The sequence below is a fragment of the Gekko japonicus genome, unplaced genomic scaffold (genome assembly GCF_001447785.1).
Source record: "Gekko japonicus isolate JY-2015 unplaced genomic scaffold, Gekko_japonicus_V1.1 scaffold4463, whole genome shotgun sequence".
Lineage (NCBI taxonomy): Eukaryota > Metazoa > Chordata > Lepidosauria > Squamata > Gekkonidae > Gekko > Gekko japonicus.
Window position 1 is genome coordinate 14344 of NW_015168798.1, and position 20193 is coordinate 34536.

Genomic DNA, 20193 nt, shown 5'->3' on the forward strand with positions numbered 1-20193 from the left:
GATCGCACCAGCCTGGGCCATCCAGGAGAAGGCAAGAGACAAAACACAGGCGGTCTGCCCCTTGCCTGCCTCTGCACAGCGACCCTCGACTTCCTTGGTGGCCCCCCATCCATCCAAGTACGAACCGGGGCTGAGCCTGCTGAGCTTCTGAGATATGGCGAGATTGGGCTAGGCTGGGACATCCAGGTCAGGGCAGATGAAGAGAGGTGGTTTGCTATCGCCTGCCTCTGCGTGGCGACCCTCGACTTCCTTGGTGGCCTCCCGTCCAAGTTCTGGCCACAGCCGACCAATGCTTTGCATAAGAACACAAGAGAAGCCCATGTTGGATCAGGCCAGTGGCCCATCTAGTCCAACACTCTGTGTCACACAGTGGCCAAAAAGACCAGGTGCCCTCAGGAGGTCCACCAGTGGGGCCAGGACACCAGAAGCCCTCCCACTGTTGCCCCCCCCAGCACCAAGATTACAGAGCATCCCTTGCCCCAGACCAAGATCTCCTATCTATACCTTGTGGCTAATAGCCACTGATGGACCTCTGCTCTTAACATAAGGACATAAGAGAAGCCAGTGTTGGATCAGGCCAATGGCCCATCCAGTCCAACACTCTGTGTCACACAGTGGCCAAAAACACCAGGTGCCCTCAGGAGGTCCAGCAGTGGGGCCGGGACACTAGAAGCCCTCCCACTGTTGCCCCCCCCCCCAGCACCAAGAATACGGAGCATCCCTTGCCCCAGACTGAGAGTTCCTATCTACCCCTTGTGGCTAATAGTCACTGAGGGACCTCTGCTCCAGATGCTCATCTAATTCCCCCTTGAAGCCGTCCATGCTTGTTGCCGCCACCCCCTCCTGTGGCAGTGAATCCCTTGTGTTAAATCACTCTTTGGGTGAAGAAGGACTTCCTTTTATCCCTTCTAACCCGACTGCTCGGCCATTTCACGGAGTGCCCACGAGTTCTTGTATGGTGAGTTGTGCTTTGGTCTTACCTATGCAAATATCCATACAGCTCTTCGGGAGACGGCACCGACTTCCCCTTGGCCTGGTACTGTTTCAGCAGGCGCGAAACTTCAGCCACTTGCTTGGGGGACAGGATTCCCCCTTCATGCACTTTGGGGGAAGAGAGAGAGAGAGAGAGAAATGAAACCACGCCTAAAGCCCAGGCGACAGAGCTCGTATATCGGAGACGTTGGCCGCCCCTTGCCGAGCAGAGGTAAGCCCACGCACCAGGATGCGGCTTCAGAGCGCTGGCGGCTTCCAAGGCAGTGTAGCCCACCCCAGCTTTGGCCAAGGGAACCTTCGTTTTCTGGACAGCAGCGTTGCTGGAAGGCTGGATCCGAATGGCGCTGACGGAGGCCCGCACGGGATCCCAGAGGTCCGTGGACCGCTCGTGGTAGGACGTAGATATGCCTAGAAAGGAAGTTGCAGAGCGCTAAGTCGTGAGGCCCTTCAGCCTCGAAGCCACTTCTCCCTGTGCCCCCGGTGCTCACCGTGGCTGGTCTGGTTTAAAGGACACTGACGGCCCTCCAAGCTGGTGCGTTCCCAACATCCCTTGGGCTACCATCCCCACACAGCCGTGCTTATTGGGCCCAGCGTATAGCAAGGGACGGGGGACTGCCGGGAAAAGGGTTGCGCTCTTACCCGACTGCGGCTGCTCCATGGGGTGGGATGGGTTTTCGCCAGAAAATCCCTCCTGCTTCTGGGCACAGTTCTCGCTGGAAGACTGCTCCAGCAGCTAGAAGGCACAGGCAGGCAGGAGCTGAGATACGTGGGACCGGGGCTGCCAAAGAGGGCCTCTGCTTGGCACGCAGAAGGACCCCAGGGCCAGCTCCCGCCACCTCACGCTTAATCACAAAGAACAGATTTGGGGAAAGGCTGTTCCCCTCCCCTCTGTCCCTAAACCGCCGCTGCCAGCCAGTGGACAGAAGACGGCCAACCCTGGAGGGACCACTGTCTCTCTCCTCCCCCCCCCCCGCCCACTTTCACCCCCCACTCTGGCAACAGCCCCCCAGCTCTTTACAGGCACCAACTGGGAAGGGGACGCAGCAGCAGCAAACGCGGTGAAGTTTCCCCCCACTGAAAGGGCTATATGATTTCTATCGCACTTCCAACTAGCCAGGACCAGTGTTCCCTGTAAGCTGAGTCGGTGTGAGCCAGCTCAAGTTTTTTAGCCCTCCGGCTCACACATTTTTGCCTTCGCTCGGGAAGGATGTGGCTCCAGAGCAAAGTGATTTGTGCAGCGTCCAAATCACCTGCTCCCAACTTTAATGCCAGGAGCTCACACAAAGTAGGATTTTGGCTCACAGGACTCCACAGCTTAGAGGGAGCGTTGGCCAGGACTAGGAGCAAATAAGAAATTATTATTATTTTTTTAAAAAGCACCATATTGTTTTAATTTTTTTAAAAAAGAATCAAATTACTACCAGTGCCACTTATTTTTTCTTTTAAACTCCTCTGCAGGGCTGGCTGGCTGGCTTCAAAATCCAGCGCTTTGGATTTTGCGCTGCGATTGTATCAGGACAAACCAGTACGCACGCAAACAGGGTTTTGTTACTCTGGCTAGCAGGAAGGGTGATTTAAATCACCTTCGGGAAAGGGCAGAAATAGAACCGCCTGAACGGGAGGAGACGGCCGTTCGTTGTACGACACGTACCAGGCGCACATAGTGGTGCAAATCAGGCGGGAGGGGCTGGCCCCCGCTCTCCAAACTGCTACGCTGAGGGGTCTCGCCCTCGCTGCCCACTACCTCCATGATGGTCTCCTCGGTGTCGTCGGTGAACGGGTGCTCTGCCAAGTTCTCTGTCTAGAGAGACAGGCCTAGAATTGGGAGGGGGGGGGGGGGGAGAGAAAGCCGGGAGACCCACGTTGCTGTAACAGCTCAACCACAACGGCTGCCTTGAGCAAAATCAGAGCTGCTCAGGGCCTCTTCTGAGATGGGTTCAAAAGCCCACCCCCAAAGACGGCTCGCACACACAGAGGGGCAATTATGAAGGGCACGAGTGTGTGTGTGTGTAAGAGGTCCCACAGGGCCCTGATGTCCTCCGGGAGCTCATTCCACCAGTGTGGAGCCACCACTGAGAAGGCCCTAGATCTGGTAATAGCCAGTCTGGCATTTTTTTAGGAGAGGGAGGAATAAGCACACACACACACACATACACACTCACCTCCAAGAGCCCCCGTGTGGTCCATCTGCGGTTCCAGGTGCTGGAAGCCCTGCTGGCTGAGGATGCTGCAGTTGAGGATGTGGCTGAATTCCGAGGAGAGGCGCCCCATGTCGGGGAGGAGGGGCAGGAAGGACCGGTAAGGGCCCAGCCCGGACTTCTCTGGGCCTCCCAAAGAGCCCTGCGGGGCGCCGTGCTGAGCGACCGGCCGCAGGGGCACGGCCTGGGGGCACCCCGCCCCCTTGCAGTCCCCGGCGTCCTGGAGGCTCCCGAGAGATCCCGCCTTCTGGTCCTTCTTAAGAGATTCCGAGAGCTGAAGGCGCTCCAGTTCCGAAGCGGGGCCTGGGTCAGGGGGAGCGTCCTAGGAGAACACAGCTGAGTGTTACAGCCAGGGCTGCCACCCTCCAGGTGAGCCAACAACAAGCACACAGGGAACATGGCTAAGTTAGACAAGCACAGAAAACACCATGTTGAAACAATAAACACAATATTCACATGTACTTATTGCTAAATATACTTGCTTTTTATACACAACATCAACTCTAGTGCATTGTAAACACTCTCAAACGACAACATCCCATTTCAAACACTTTCAAACTAAGTTATATAACATGAAGAGTCCGACTGCCTTCTTCCTGATGGAGGATAAATACCAATGTACAGCTATTTGTACCGAACAATGCAGCGACCTAGTGTACATTTCCCAAGTGATGATCCATCGGGTAAAGCTAGCAGGCAGCTTGTATTTCTCACTGTGATGATTCAGCTTAGCCAGTAAGCCAGAACAGCCGTGTTTACATTGTTTGACTGATGCACGGGTAAATTCAAGAGCTGTGGTTCCAGAAAAAATTTATGCCTGGAAAAGATTTGTTCGAAACACGCAGGTTAGGCCCGGGAGGCGTGTTAAGCAAAGAGAAGAGATTGGATTTATACCCCGCCCTTCACTTGGGAGTCTCAGAGCGGCTTACAAACTCCTTTACCTTCCCCTCCCCACAACAGACACCCTGTGAGGTGGGTGGGGCTGAGAGAATTCTGACACAAACTGCTCTTTTTCAAGGATAACTGTGCCAGAGCTTGTGACTGACCCAAGGTCACATCAGCAGCTGCAAGCGGAGGAGTGGGGAATCAAACCCGGTTCTCCCAGATTAGAGTCCGCACACTTAACCACCACACCAAACTGGCTCTGCTCTGGAAGGTGGGCTCTGGGGCACTGTACCCCACTGAGGTCCCCCCCCCTTCCCAAACCCCTCCCTCCCCAAGTTCCCTCTCCAAAATCTTCAGGTATTTCCCAACCCGGAGCTGGCGACCCTACTTAAAACAAACAAACCCACCGCTCAGGTCAGCAAGCAACACCCTGCCACCCTCAGCATCATAAAGCCAGTGTGGTGTAGTGGACTAGGATCACCACTCTGCCATGGAAGCTGGCTGGGTGACCTTGGGGCAGTATTGCACTCCCAGCCTAACCTGCCTCACAGGGCTGTTGTGGGGGTAACACAGAGAAGAAGGATGTAAGCCGCTTTGGGTCCCCAGCAGTGTGACCGCTAAGCTGAGTTAGTGTGAGCTGGCTCACAGTTTTTTAGCCTCCGGCTCACAGATTTTCGTCTCCGCTCAGGAAGGGATGGCTCCAGAGCAAACTAATTCATGCAGCAGCCAAATCGCTGGCTCATAACTTGAATGCCCAGGAGAGCTCATCAAGGAGGATTTTTGCTCACAGGACTTCACAGCTTAGAGGGAGCCTTGGTCCCCAGTGGGGAGAGAGGCCAGGGAGAGATAAAGTTTTTTTAACAGCAGAAAAGAGAAAGAGTCCAGCGGCACATTAAAGACTAACAAAATTTGAGGCATGGTACATGCTCCTGCCGAGAGCCTGCGGTGGCTCAGTGGTTAAGATGCCGAACTGCAGACTGGAAGGTCGGTAGTTCAGCAGTTCGAGACCCGAGTGCCACGTGACGGAGTGAGCTCCCGTCTCTGGCCCCAGCTCCTGCCAACCTAGCTGTTCGAAAGCAAGAAATTGCAAGTAGATAAATAGGTACCCCTTTGGTGGGAAGGGAACAGGGGTCCGTGCGCCTTGGCCACATGACCACGGAAAAGTCTTCGGACAGTGCTGGCTCTTCAGCTTGGAAACGGAGATGAGTACCGCACCCCTAGAGTCAGATTCGACTGGCTTTCGAGCAAGCGAAACCTTTACCTATGTGCTCCAGCGTGGTGTAGTGGTTAAGAACGGCGGACTCTAATCTGGAGAACTGGGTTTGCTTCTGCATTCCTCCACTTGACACCAGCTGGGTGACCTTGGGTCAGTCACGGCTCTCAGAGCTCTCTCAGCCCACCCACCCCCCAAAACTCTAGCTCACTAAAAAGAGTTAGAACTGAAGGCTGCCAGACGATCTTCGGATCTCCTGACTACACCACACAAAATGCCACACGATAATTTATTAGCCTGAATTGTGTAAGAGAGTCACTCAAGGGCAAACTGTAACATCTTCATGTTAAATACTGAACTTCTGAACGTTCACAACTGCTGTCTTGTGGCCAACAACACTGCCAGGTAGGCCAGCATTAGTAGGCTCACATCAAACGACAGAGGGGCCAAGGAAGACAAGCGGGCCGTGCCAACGGCTGCCTAGAGAGGTCACGGCAGAGGGAAGATGCAAACTTAGAGCAGGGCATGCTGGGAGTAAAGTCTGAGGTCTGTTACCCTGTCGACTTATTTACTAAAACATTTATATCCCGCTTTTTCTCGTGGTTCAAAGTGGCTTACAATAACAGTTGAAAACTTTTTCCAGTTAAAACCAAGCATGAAATCGGGTAGGCACGGAGCGCAACCCCTCACCTGTGGCAGCTCCCTGGAGCCCGACCGCGGAGAGACGCAGGCAAAGAGACGCAGAGCCTCATTCCAGTGGGCCTGCATCATCGCCTGGAACTGGCCCACCATCTCCGCACGCTGCGCTTCCAGCCGCCGACACCTGGCTTGCAGCTCCCGAAGATCTTCCTGCTGCTTGGAGATCCTGGAGGGGGTCAAGAAAGCCACCGTGGGGGCAAGAAAGCCACTCGCCCAGCCCAAGGAGCCACCAGGAACACGTGCCTGCTTCTTCTCCTCTGCCTTCTGATCCAAAAATGATCCCCAGGGCAACTCATTTATTTATTCATTATTTATCTATTAAAAAACATCTCTATCACGGCCTTCCTCTTGTTTCCAGGTGGCTTACGATAATATCTAAAATCATCCCCAGATAAAGCAAAAAAATTTTGTTGTTGTTGTTGTTCAGTCGCAGTCGAGTCCGACTCTCCGCGACCCCATGGTCCAGATCCCGCCAGGCCTTCCTGTCTTCCGCCGTCCTCTGAAGTTTGCTCAACTTCATGTTCATTGCATCAATGACACTGTCCAAACATCTCATCCTTTGCCGTCCCCGTCTTCTTTGACCTTCAATCTTTCCCAGCATCAGGGTCTTCTCCAGGGAGTGCTCCCTTCTCATGGGGTGGCCAAAGTACTTGAGCTTCAGTTTCATTATCTGGCCTCCAAACCCCCCCCCCCTTCTCTCTCCCTTGAAAGACTCCTGCTGTTCAAGCCCAGTCAAATACCCGGGCAAACAGGCAGGTCCAGCAGCGCCTCCTGAGGAGCTCCAAGGGAGGGGCCCCTCTCACCTCTCCAGGAATCCCATCCCACAGAGCCGGAGCCACAATGGAAAAGGCCCCGCGCTTCGGTCGAAGTCAGACAGGGACAGGATAGCCAACAGATGGCTGCCTGGGCAGGGTAGCCATCCGTGATGGTGTGATGTCATTTCCAGGGAAACCCACAAGTGACGTCGCACCTCTCTAAAAAATCACCAGACACTCTGGTGAAACTATAGTTTCTGATGATTCCTAGGGCGCAATCACACACACAATTAGCCGCGCCATCGGCGCAAATGCCGGGTGAATTCAAAGGGCGCAATAAGACGCCAGCGTCCGGGAAGCACCCTAAACCCATTGGCAACCCATTTTGCTCTGCGGCAGGAGCGAAGTAAAAAGACACCAGGGGACGTCCGGAAGCAAACGGGTTGCGACGGGCCACGGACAGACTTTCCCCTGTCTGATCGCTCCAGCGCGCTCTCATGGTGTCGGGACGGTCGGATCGGGCCATCCCAACTCCGTGCCGTTGTTTACCCCCCCCCCCTACCAGATGGTTGGTGCACAAGGACACAGGGAAGGAGACAGTCCTTCAAATATGTGGGTCCCGGGTCACAAAGAGCTTTCAAGGTCATAACCAGCACACTGAACTGAAGAAGAAAAAGAAGAAGAAGAGACTGGATTTCTACCCCGCCCTTCACTCGGAGTCTCTGAGCGGCTTACAAACTCCTTTTCCTCCCCCTCCCCACAGCAGACACCCTGTGAGGTGGGTGGGGCTGAGAGAGTTCTGACGGAAACGGCTCTTTTTCAAGGACAGCTGTGCCAGAGCTTGTGACCGACCCAAGGTCACATCAGCAGGTGCAAGTAGAGGAGTGGGGAATCAAACCCGGTTCTCCCAGATTAGAGTCCGCACACTTAACCACTACACCAAACTGAACTCGGAAACACGCTGGCAACCAACGTAGCTGTTTCAAAAGGGACAGCAGTTGTTTCCAGTGGCTGGCCCCTGACGATAGTCAGGCTGCCGCATTCTGGACCAGTTGTAGTTTCCGGGCTGTCTTCAAAGGAAACCCCACGTAGAGGGTGTTGCAGTAATCTAGTCGTGAGGTTACAGAAGTACGGATCAGTGCACAATTAGGCAGCCCAAGCCATTGAGAACATAAGAACATAAAACACGCCAGTGTTGGATCAGGCCAGTGGCCCGTCCAGTCCAACACTCTTGTGTCACACAGTGGCCAACAATACCAGGGGCCATCAGGAGGTCCAGCAGTGGGGCCGGAACACTAGAAGCCCTCCCACTGTTGACCCCACTCACCCAAGCACCAAGAAGACAGAGCATCACTTGCCCCAGACATAAGAACATAAGAGAAGCCAATACTGGATCAGGCAAATGGCCCCTCCAGTCCAACACTCTGTGTCACACAGTGGCCAAAAATACCAGGGGGCCATCAGGAGGTCCAGCAGTGGGGCCAGGACACCAGAAGCCCCTCCCACTGTTGCCCCCCCTCAAGCACCAAGAATACAGAGCATCACTTGCCCCAGACATAAGAACATAAGAGAAGCCAATGCTGGATCAGGCCAATGGCCCATCCAGTCCAACACTCTGTGTCACACAGTGGCCAAAAATACCAGGGGCCGTCAGGAGGTCCAGCAGTGGGGCCAGGACACCAGAAGCCCCTCCCACTGTTGCCCCCCCTCAAGCACCAAGAATACACAACATCACCTGCCCCAGACTGAGAGTCCCTATCTATACCTTGTGGGCTAATAGATTGACTTCTGCTCCACATGCTTATCTCATTCCCTCCTGAAGCCGTCCATGCTTGTAGCATTCAAACTGTCTGCCTATTTCCAGAGGAGAAACAAAACGCAAACACGCGCGAGCTGTACGGTAGCTCGCTCTCTCCCCGCCACTCTTGATTCCGTGAGGAGCCAGCGGAGGCTCCCGGCCCAGTGGCGTACGTACCTGCCCTCGTAGTCCTCGAGGAGTTGCCGGTGCCGCTCTTCTCTCTCTGCCAGGTCAGCCTTAAATTGAGCCAGCTGGCCGGACAGCTCTTTCTCGTGGTGGCTGCCTAGATCCAGCAGCTGCTTCCTGCCGGGGGAGAGAGGCGGGAGAGAGGAGACCCGAGAAGCCGCACTTAAGAACATAAGAGACGCCAATGTTGGATCAGGCCAGTGGCCCATCTAGTCCAACACTCTGTGTCACACAGTGGCCAAAAATACCAGGGGCCCTCAGGAGGTCCGTTAGTGGGCCCAGGACGCTGGAAGCCCTCCCACTGTTGACCCCACCCAAGCACCAAGAAGACAGAGCATCACTTGCCCCAGAGCCCTTATCTATACCTTGTGGCTAAGAGCCACTGATGGACCTCCATATGCTTATCTAATTCCCTCTTGAAGCCGTCCATGCTTGTAGCCGCCACCACCTCCTGTGGCAGTGAATTCCACGTGTTAATCGCTCTTTGGGTGAAGAAGGACTTCCTTTTATCTGTTCTAACCCGACTGCTCAGCAATTTCATGGAGTGCCCAGGAGTTCTTGTATTGTGGGAAAGGGAGAAAAGTGCCTCTTTCTCGACCTGCTCTATCCCATGCATAACCTTGTAAACCTCGATCATGTCACCCCTCAGCCATCGTTTCTCCAAGCCAAAGAGCCCCAAGCGCTTTACCCTTTCTTCACAGGGAAAGCGTTCCAACCCTTTTCTCATTCTAGTTGCCCTTTTCTGCACTTTTTCCAATGCTATAATATCCTTTCTGAGGTGTGGTGACCAGAACTGCACAGATAAGAAGTTGGACTCCAGTGCAGGAAATATACATGGCGGCTGTTGTAAGCAAGTTCCTAGTCCTTGTCGATGCAGAGACAACCTTGGAAAACAGGCCAGAAACCCCTGGCCAAAAGGGGGGAGGGAGCAGAGAGGCTTATTTATTTATTTATTTAGACTGATACCCTGCCCTCCCAGCCAAGGCCGGGCTGAGCCGGATCTCCAGGAGAAAGTGAGAGGAATTTGACAGCCAAGGCATCAAAAAGAATGGGAAGAGAGCCAAAGTCCAAAAGATCTGGGGAGAAACCCAGAGCCAGATGGGGCAGAGAGCCCTGGGAGGTGGAGTCGACTGCAGACAGGGGCCGCCCAGGACCCAGAGGTCCCCACCACACACACCTGTGCTGCTCCCGCATGGCGCTCATCTGGCGCAGGCTCTCCTCGTGAACCTCCGCTAGCCGCTCTGTCACCTGCTGTTCCAACACCACCTTCATCTCCGACTCCAGCTTTACCTTCTGGGACTCATAGCGGGCCTGGCGGGAGGAAGAAGAAGAAGAAGAGATTGGAGTTATACCCCACCCTTCACTACCCAAAGGAGTCTCAGAGCGGCTTACAAACTCCTTTCCCTTCCCCTCCCCACAACAGACACCCTGTGAGGTCGGTGGGGCTGAGAGAGCTCTGACAGAAACTGCTCTTTTTTCAAGAACAGCTCTTATCAGAACTACGGCTTGCCCAAGGACATCCAGCCAGGTGCAAGTGGAGGAGTGGGGAATCAAACCCGGTCCTCCCAGATTAGAGTCCGCGCACTTAAACCACTACACCAAACATCCCCCCATACACACTCCCCGCGCTCACCTTGACCAAGCTCATCTCCATCTTCAGACTGTCCCGCTCTCGGCGCATGGCTTCCAGTTCGCTCTCCAAGCCCTGTACTTCTGTCTGCACTGAAGCCAGAACGCGCTGGGCATCGGCTGCCTTCTGGGCCTCTCGATGGGCAGCTGCCTAGACGGGAGTGGGGAAGAAGGCGCGTGAGACGCAGCCAGGCACCTACAGTTCCTGGGCCAAAACAGGGGATGAGAACGTACCAACTGCAGGGTGAAACTGAGGGGATCTCAGGAGGAAAAGAAAGAGTGATGACTGCACGAGGACCAGCTAAAAGCTCACAACGTTGGCTAGAATTTGGATTGAATTCCTCTGTACGCATCCTGCAATTGCCACAGCAAATGCATCACAATATGAAACTCATATAGAGAAATACTATTTGAACAAATATCCAACCCAACTCGCATGCAGTGGAATGCTTGCCTGAGAAGGTTCTTTGTACCCCAACGGGTCATAGTTGCCAGCCTCCAGGTGAGGCCTGGAGATCTACCAGAATTACAACTGAACTCCAGCCAATAAAGATCAAAGATTCACCCAAAGAGTAATTAACACGTGGAATTCACTGCTGCAGAAGGGGTGATGGCTACAAGCATAAGACAATGTTTTATTGTTGCAATATCTATTGCCTGTTAGCCGCCCTAAGCCCTACAGGGGAGGGCGGGATATAAGTTTGATTAATAAATAAATAAATAAATAAATAAGAGGGGACTGGAAAAGTATATGGAGCAGAGGCCGATCAGTGGCTAATAGCCACAAGGTATAGCTGGAACACTCTGTCTGGGGCAGGGATGCTCTGTCTTCTTGGTGCTTGGGGGGCAAGAGTGGGAGGGCTTCTAGAGTTCTGGCCCTGCTGGTGGACCTCCTGATGGCCCCTGGGTTTTGGCCCCTGTGTGACACAGAGTGTTGGACTGGATGGGCCATTGGCCTGATCCAACATGGCTTCTCTTATATTCTTATGTCTGGGGCAAGGGATGCTCTGTCTTCTTGGTGCTTGGGGGGGCAACAGTGGGAGGGCTTCTGGAGTTCTGGCCCTGCTGACAGACCTCCTGATGGCCCCTGGGTGTTGGCCACCGTGTGACATAGAGTGATGGACCAGATGGGCCATTGGCCTGACCCAACATTGGCTTCTCTTATGTACTGTTCCCCTGGGGAAAATGGCGACTTTGGAAGGGTGGGTTCTATGGCATGGCACCCTGCTGAAGTTCCTCCCCTCCACAGACCCCACTTTCCCCCAACACCACCCCCGAGTCTCCAGGAATTTCAGACCCGGAGCTGGCAACCCTAAAAGGGTAAGCAACTGGTGCGGGAGCATCTAATCAGGATCAGGCTCGGAGAGGTATGCAGAAGGGAAGACTTTGCCAGGTGTGGCTTTTTGCATCAAAGCGCACCAAGGATGGGGAAAGCGGCCCTCGACTGAGGCTCCAGAGGGACGACAGGTGGAGGAAAACAGCTACAAGAAACACGGCATAACTGACGGGAGCCCAAAACAGGTACCGCTTCCCACTTACCCTCCCGGAGAGGGACTGTTTCCAAACTAGCATTGTCTGCAGCCAGCTGTGCCCGGATTCCCCCCCTTAACTTACTCCTAGGTAATTCAAGCTGACCCAGGACAGAGTGAAGTGGATTCTCTCACTTCAGGGCATTCGCGCAGCAGTTTCCTCATGTGGCGCAATCCTAAAGCCTTTACAGTTCAAGCTGCCACCTCCTTTCCTAACTGAGGCTCCAGCGCTTTGAAAAGTTACACAAGGGTGAAAAATCCAACAGGGGCAGCTTTGGCAGAGGTGCTGCACTTGTCGAATTCTTCCACCTGGGGCACAATTAAAGGTATGGGCGCCTGGGGACTAAGGTTGCCGGGAGAGGCCCCTCCACCAATCAAAGAAGCTCATTTGGTGAGACAGGGCCTTTTCAGTGGCGGCCCCACAATTATGGAACAACCTCCCCAGGGAGGTACACGTGGCCCCCTCTCTTCCAGTCTTTAGGAGGCAGTGGAAGATGGCTTAATTTAGGACTGTGCTTGATGAAAACCATCTTAAATTGTGATTTTTGAATAAACGTGTTTATGGATTTCTGTGTACTCTATTTTACATATATCATTTATACTGTAAGGAAGAGAGGCGGCTAGTAGATGTTATAAATCGATAAAATAAATGGATTCGTTGCTGTAGATTTTCCGGGCTGTGTGGCCGTGGTCTTGGCATTGTAGAACCTGACGTTTCGCCAGGAACTGTGGCAACAAAACAAATAGAATTGGATAAGAACCATTTGTGTCTGGGGGGGGGGGCTTTTCCCACTGGCTGGCCCCACCTCCATTCACAACCCTCTCCTGACAATCGGCCATCTGGACCCCCTTTATTATTCCCCTGTGAGACCAAGGGGGAGGGGGGCAAACCAGAAGGCCCTGCTGCCTGTGCTCCCGCCCCCGCCCCGGGAACGGCCTCCTAGAAAAGAGTATCACACCCACCAGCAAGCCCGTTCAAGGAGGCAGAGCGGCAGATAACACAATCAGAGCCAGGTCAAGCCAACCTTTCAACAGCTGCAGCAGCTGCTTCCCAAACAAGCTGGAATCTCGGGAGCTCCCTCCGTAGCCTGCAGCAACTTATGCAGAGTCTAAAACAGTGATGGCGAACCTTTTAGAGACCGGGTGCCCAAACTGCGACCCAAAACCCACTTATTTATCGCAAACTGCCAACACGGCCATTTAACCTGAATACCGAGGTTGTACTTTAGAAAAAAACAACTTATACATTAACATAAGATGATCCAAACAAAGTAAGGAAAGCAATCCCAAAGGCTTTCATTGACTTAAAATTATTTGGCAGAGAATTTGACACTTTATGATGGTCTGGGCCTGGCTGGGGCGATGTTACCCGTGCCCACTGAGAGGGCTCTGAGTGCCACCTCTGGCACCTGGGCCATAGGTTCGCCACCACTGGTCTAAAAGAACATACAAGTCTTTAAAGACTCCTGCCCAGTGCTGATGCCATTCCCACTGCGACTGCTTCACAGATTGCACACGTTTCCCGTGCCGGTCCATAAGACTCTGAACCCAGACTGAGAAGGCGGCCTGGATTCATCAGTCCCAGCATCAGGAGAGGAACAAAAGAAGAGGCTCAAACGAGGGGCTCTACCTTCTCTGGCTTTATTATCGGCTTTATTATTAATTTAATCCATACCTACCTTTCTCCCTGAGAGTCAAGGCAGGGTACAAAAGGAATTCAATCGGAGTGCAAAGACCTCCACGCAACGATACAATAGGACCAGTGTTCCCTCTAAGCCGAGTTAGCGTGAGCCAGCTCACAGTTTTCTAGCCTCCGGCTCACACATTTTTGCCTTGGCTCAGGGAGGAGGGCTCCGGAGCAAACTAAGTGATGCAGTAGCCCAATCGCTCGCTCACAACTTTAGAAGAAGAAGAGATTGGATTTATACCCCAGCCCTTCACTACCCAAAGGTGTCTCAGAGCGGCTCAGAGCCAGTTTGGTGTAGTGGTTAAGTGTGCGGACTCTGATCTGGGAGAACCGGGTTTGATTCCCCACTCCTCCACTTGCACCTGCTGATGTAACCTTGGGTCAGTCACAAGCTCTGGCACAGCTGTCCTTGAAAAAGAGCAGTTTCTGTCAGAGCTCTCTCAGCCCCACCCACCTCATAGGGTGTCTGCTGTGGGGAAGGGAAGGGAAAGGAGTTTGTAAGCCGCTCTGAGACTCCCTTGGGTAGTGAAGGGCGGGGTATAAATCCAATCTCCTCCTCCTCTTTCGTAACACACCCTTTTTTCCATGGCATTCACACATGTAACCCGGATCAGAAGACTCGGCTTAGCCGTTAAAGGGCTCTGGTTTCCTTTAAGCACCTTCTGGAAAACTTCCAGGAAGCGGCTTGAAGCAAGGTGGGAGAAGAGAGAGGCAGAGAAGCCGAGGAACCAGACGGCGTAAGCTGGGGAGGGTGGGCGATGACCTCCGCGGGGTGCCGAAGCCCACCTCCACAGCCGCCGCCACGCCTGAGGCTACCAGGTACAGCTCCAGCACATCTTAAGCTACCACTGGTATCACTGAGGACTAGGAACCTTAGAAAACGAAAGCTGGAGCAAGGGCTACCTAGAACAGGAAAGGGAGGGGGCATACTGGGTGCACTTCCTCAACAGACTGCACGGTTCATTCAGATCAGGGTTCACGTAGGATGCCACGCACAGGCATTTCCTAACTCTGAGATCAGACCTGGACACGGCTGGTTTTTGTCTCTGCCCCCAGAGCTCTGAGCCCTGGGAGGACACCGCTCACCAGTCTGACGAAGGGAGCGTTAACTTTCAGAAGTTCAATACCCTGAAACTCTTGTCCGTTTCTAAGGTGCTTCTGGACTCGGATCTTGTTGTTTTGCTGCAGACCAACCCCGCTGCCCGCCGAGACTCACCTGCCTGAACTTCTGCTCCCTGGTCTCCCCGTCTGCCCTGCCGATCAGCTGCAGCTCTTCCCACACCAGGGAACCCATGGCTCAGGAGGCCCACCCTGCCCTCCTGCAAGGGGGTAAGAGGCTGCAGCTGCAGGGCGGGGCCAGCATCAGCCCCGCCCAGGAGAGGCCACACCCCTGCAAGGCAACGGTGAGCTTTTGCTGGCCTTGGCACTGGGATACTCAAGCGAAAGCATGGAGGCAGGGACTGCCGGCAGAAAGGGCATTCTTCAGCACACGGAGATTTCAAATACATCAGTCTGCGCCGCTTCTGTTCAGAGACCAGCCACAGAACAGAAGAAGAGGAGGAGGAGGAGGAGGAGGAGGAGATTGGATGCATACCCTGCCCTTCACTCGGAGTCTCAGAGCGGCTTAGAAACTCCTTCCCCTTCCCCTCCCCACAACAGACACCCCGTGAGGTAGGTGGGGCTGAGAGAGCTTTCTCGAGAACTGCTTGTGAGAGAACAGCTCTGACAGAACTGTGGCTTGCCCACAGGGTGTCTGTTGTGGGGAGGGGAAGGGAAAAGGAGTTTGTAAACCACTTTGAGTGAAGGGCGGGGCATAAATCCAATCTGCTCCTCTTCTTCACTCCTCCACTTGCAGCTGCAAGTGGAGGAGTGAAGAAGAGATTGGATTTATGCCCCACCCTTCACTACCCGAAGGAGTCTCAAAGAGGCTTACAATCTCCTTTCCCTTCCCCTCCCCACAACAGACACCCTGTGAGGTAGGTGGGGCTGAGAGAGCTCTGACAGAAACTGCTCTTTCAAGGAGAGCTGTGACAGAACTATGGCTTGCCCAAGGTCATCCAGCAGCTGCAAGTGGAAGAGTGAAGAAGAAGAAGAAGAAGAGATTGGATTCATGCCCCACCCTTCACTACCCGAAGATGTCTCAGAGCGGCTTACAAACTCCTTTCCCTTCCCCTCCCCACAACAGACACCCTGTGAGGGAGGCGGGGCTGAGAGAGCCCTTTCCTGGACTGCTCTTGAGAGAGCAGCTCTGACAGAACTTATGACTGACCTAAAGTCACACCAGCAGGTGCAAGTGGAGGAGTGGGGAATCAAACCCCAGTTCTCCCAGATCAGAGTCCACGCACTTAACCACTACACCAAACCACTACACCAAACCACACCACGCACTTAACCACTACACCAAATAAATACAACAGCTGTGACTGAAGCTTGCCGAAACGGACTGCGCTTGAACTCCTCTACAATAAGAGTCAAGTGCAGGGGTCAAAGGGCAGAGGGGGTTCCTCCTCTGGAGCGACCCAGTCCAGCAGGGCGGGGTCTGCCAGCTCACCTTCTCCTTGTCCAGCTGGGCGCGGCTCTCCTCCTGCAGGGCCTGGCTCTGCTGCTCCAGCTGCCTCTCGCGCTGGGCCCAGCTCCGCTGCTGCTCCTCCAGCGTGGCCCGCAGTGCCTCATGCTGCCGCCGTTCCAGGCCCCAGTCCGCCTCCAGGCTGCGCGCCCGCTGACCCTCGGCCTCCAGGCTACGGAACAGAGAGGCCTTCTCCTCCTCCTGCCCGGGGAAGGGGGAGGGGACGAGCGCGGTCAGTTGCAAACTGAGAACCACCCAGCCCGATGCCAGCCCTCCCCAAGCAGGGACTGAAGGCCAACGGCCATGGCGAGTGCTTGCTCTCCACACCGGGCAGTTCGGAGGCACCTTAGTGACTGACTGACACATTGTGGCCATAAGCCTTTCTGAGCCGGAGCCCGTTTTGTGGGCGATGTGAAGTATTGCCCTCTGTTGGCATATATGCATAGGTACCCAGAGGAGTGGCGGGAGAGGGGTTGTCAGGAGGGACAAGGTGTCTTTACCTTCCTAGGTATGGCACCGCTGAAAACAAGCTCCATGCATGAGGAAAGCAATTAGATGGGTATGGGCCCACAACCAACCAGTAGTAAACCTGTAGTAAACCTGTAGTAAACTAGTAGTGAACTTTCTCAGCTGGTGGCGAAGCTCATTGAAAAGTATGAATACACCCAACAGAGGAACAATGGTTTTCTGCAGTGAGCCAGCAGCTCCCGGTCTCTGTTGAGCCCCAGGCTCTTAATGTTTGTACAGCTGCCAGCGGCCCATTCATTTGCCGGCACTCCGCCCGCAGTGCTCCCTGCAGCATGCCCTGTGCCTCTGGGGAAAGGACTGCAGGCAGCTGTGGGCACGGGGCGTGGGAGGGCTGGTGAGCAGACAAGGGAAGGACGCACAAGCAGCTGGGAGACACACAAGTGGTGGGAAGGGAAGGAGGGCACGAAGCGCCTGATGGTGGGCAGGGGAGGGGAAGGGGGCACTGGGAGCTCTCTGCCCAGGCCGCCCCCCCCCAAAAAAAACCTTGAACAGGCTTGGTGCTGTGCCCTTGAAAACCAAAGATTCCTTTGCCACCAAGAAACCTCTCCTTGGATTTTAAATATTCCTTCACCTGCCCCAAATTGGCTCTCAGTATGGCTTATGGGAGCTCAAAAATAGCCACAAGAAGGACACAATTAAAATAGGGAAGAACATAAACCACAGGAGGTGGTGGCAGCTACAAGCATGGACGGCTTCAAGAGGGAATTAGATAAGCACATGGAGCAGAGGTCCATCAGTGGCTATTAGCCACAAGGTACAGATGGGAACTCACAGGCTGGGGCAAGGGATGCTCTGTATTCTTGGTGCTGGGGGGGGGGCCAAACAGTGGGAGGGCTTCTGGAGTTCTGGCCCCACTGCTGGACCTCCTGATGGCCCCTGGTGTTTTTGGCCACTGTGTGACAGAGTGTTGGACTAGATGGGCCATTGGCCTGATCCAGCATTGGCTTCTCTTATGTTCTTACAAACCTAAGCAGCACTAAAAGCAGCAAAATCATCCTCGAGGCATAATTTTTCATTAGACAGGAGCACAAGAGCAACAAAAAGCAGAAGGTCAGGGGTGGGGAGGGGAGGGGCATAAAAGAAAAACCACCAGCAAAACGCTTGGGGAAACAGATATCCTTTCCCCCAGCTCTGAACTGTTAGGAGATTGGCTGGGGGGGAGCGTTCCGCATTGGGTATGCCACAACCAAAAAGGCCACGCTCCACAGCCGAGAAAAGAGGGAGGCAGACAAAGGCCTCCGAGAAAGATCTCAACGGACAGGCTGGGACACGCTCTCCAACCAGGCCTGGTGTCGATGTACCCTAAGGTGGGGCAGGTGCCAAGGCCCAGGTCTTCCAGTGGGGCCCACTGCCACCACCACCCCCGTTCACCTCCCCGGCTGCCCATCACCTTGTTTGTTGTGAGCCCTCCCACCACACACATTTACGGCTGCATAGCCTCCCCCAGCACAGTGGAAGAGCATCGGGAGCAATGGAGAATGGCCAAGTGGGTGGGGGACAGAGGCATGGGTGGGCCGCATGGGAGGAGACTGTAGACAGCTGGGCAGGGAGGTGTAAGTGGGGAGGTTAGTCAGGGAGCAGGGCTCCAGGCACATCTGCCCAGGGCCCATCAGAACCGGGAAGCAGCCCAGTCTCCAACTGCCACATTCACTCACGCTGGGAGTTTCCAGGAGCAGGTGTGTGTGTGTGGGGGGGGTGTCTCTTACCAGCATCTCCTTCTCCTGGCGACACAGGCTGGCTGCTTGCTGCTCCCGACTGAGGGCGGACAAGACTTCTTCAAGGCGCCCTTCGGTCTCCTGGATTTTCTAGAGGAGGAGGAGGAAAAGAATTAGCTTGAAGCGGTCCCTGAGTTTTCCCTGCACTGCTGTATAGCTGCCTCCCCCTTTGAAGCAACCGAAAGCCACGGGCCTCATAGCTTCAGGTGGGCGGCTGTGTTGGGTCTGAAGCAGCAGGACAAAGTTGGGGTGACACCGTGAAGACTATTAGCTATTAGCCCCGTACACACGAAAGCTCAGACCAGGAATAAAACATGGTTGGTCTTAAAGGTGCCACCGGACTCCAACTTTGTTGGACGAATAGCTATGGACCAGCTGCCCTGGCGTCGGTTGGCAGGGGAGGGCCTCCCTCCCAGCTCCCCACCACCCCCACCCCCGACCCACACAGACCTCGTGCCCGAGCCTGACCTCTTTGTGCCTCCCCAGCGCCTGAGCCGCAGCCTCCTTCTCAGTTTGCAGCCTTCGGAGGGTCTCTGTCCGCTCGCCCTCGTGCCGGTTCCAGCCTTCCACCACCTTGGCCAGGGTCTGTGGGACAGAGAAACGCTGGCTCACCCAGGTACCCCCTGCAAGGCCCTACCAGAAAAGGCGAGGCGGATCTGGTGCAGGATTCACACACACACACACCGGCCACCTTCGCAGAGACCCCCAGCTCGCAGGAGGAGACGAAGGCCTGCGCTGATGTCCAGTGTTCCCTCTAAGCTGCTTTAGTGTAAGCTAGCTCACAGTTTTTTAGCCTCCGGCTCACACATTTTTGTCTTAGCTCAGTAAGGATGGCTTTAGAGCAAATTAATTTATGTAATACCCAAATCACTTGCTCACAACTTTAATGCCAGTAGCTCATAAAGTAAAATTTTTGCTCACAAGACTCCACAGCTTAGAGGGAACATTGGTTGGGTCAGTTTCTCTCTTCTACAAGCCTGTTCAAGAAGACCATGACAAAACTCGTGCACGTGAAGGGAGTAACGATCAGAGTGCTGGACTAGGAAAGGGGAGGCCTGCGTCCAAATCCCCGCTTGCCACCTTGGGTACCTTCGAAACAGTCATTCTCTCTCAGTCTAACCTACCTCGCAGGGTTGTTGGGAGGATAAAATGGGAACAGAACCATCTATTCCGCCCCAAGCTCCTTAGAGAAGAGGTGTTGAACTCAGTTGTTACGAGGGCCAGATCTCACATAAATGTCACGTTGTCGGGCCAAACCAGTTGTGCCGTAAAATGTAATTGGCAGGTACCGGAGATATAAACTGTAAGGGCAGCAGCTAGGAAGCTCCAGGTTGTTGTCACCTCACTGCAAGCCCTCATGTGCTGGGAGGGGGGGGGTGCAAAGGAAAACCCGCCTGGGCGGACTGGACAACCAACAGCGCAGCACTGGGCAGACACTCCTACGCTGCTTGGCTGGTGCAGACAAAAGTTGTTCCGCCCTGCTGAAGCCACAATCAGGGTGGCTCCGCCCACTCCCCCCCCCCAGCAGTCTCCTGTTCCCTCCCTTACACTAGATCAGGGGTGTCGAACTCATTTGTTATAAGGGCTGGATCTGACATAAATGAGACCTTGTTGGGCCGGGCCATGTGTGTGTCATAAAATGTAATGCCAGGTAGCGGAGATATAAACTTTATAAAGGGCACAAACACAAAGGTTTATTTTTTTAACTTAAAATAAAAACATGCTTAAAACATTAGCACTCTTGCAATATTTTGTTTATTTAACAGTGTCTGATAACTGACACCTCTTGCACTGAATTATTGCATCAAAATT

General features: G+C 54.1%; 1 protein-coding gene across 1 annotated transcript in view; it reads right to left on the minus strand.

Moving 5' to 3' along the window:
- Positions 1–2707: 2707 nt before the first annotated feature.
- The window catches only part of CNTROB (centrobin, centrosomal BRCA2 interacting protein), a 29977-nt gene continuing 12491 nt past the window's right edge, over positions 2708–20193 (minus strand). The window contains exons 6-14 of the mRNA XM_015415706.1: positions 18850–18966; positions 18373–18471; positions 16124–16339; positions 10361–10507; positions 9905–10038; positions 8719–8844; positions 5980–6154; positions 3156–3513; positions 2708–2808 (exon numbers count right to left, since the gene is read on the minus strand). Coding sequence (XP_015271192.1) covers positions 2795–2808; positions 3156–3513; positions 5980–6154; positions 8719–8844; positions 9905–10038; positions 10361–10507; positions 16124–16339; positions 18373–18471; positions 18850–18966 — 1386 coding nt within the window. The 3' untranslated portion in view covers positions 2708–2794. The remainder of the gene's footprint in view (positions 2809–3155; positions 3514–5979; positions 6155–8718; positions 8845–9904; positions 10039–10360; positions 10508–16123; positions 16340–18372; positions 18472–18849; positions 18967–20193) is intronic.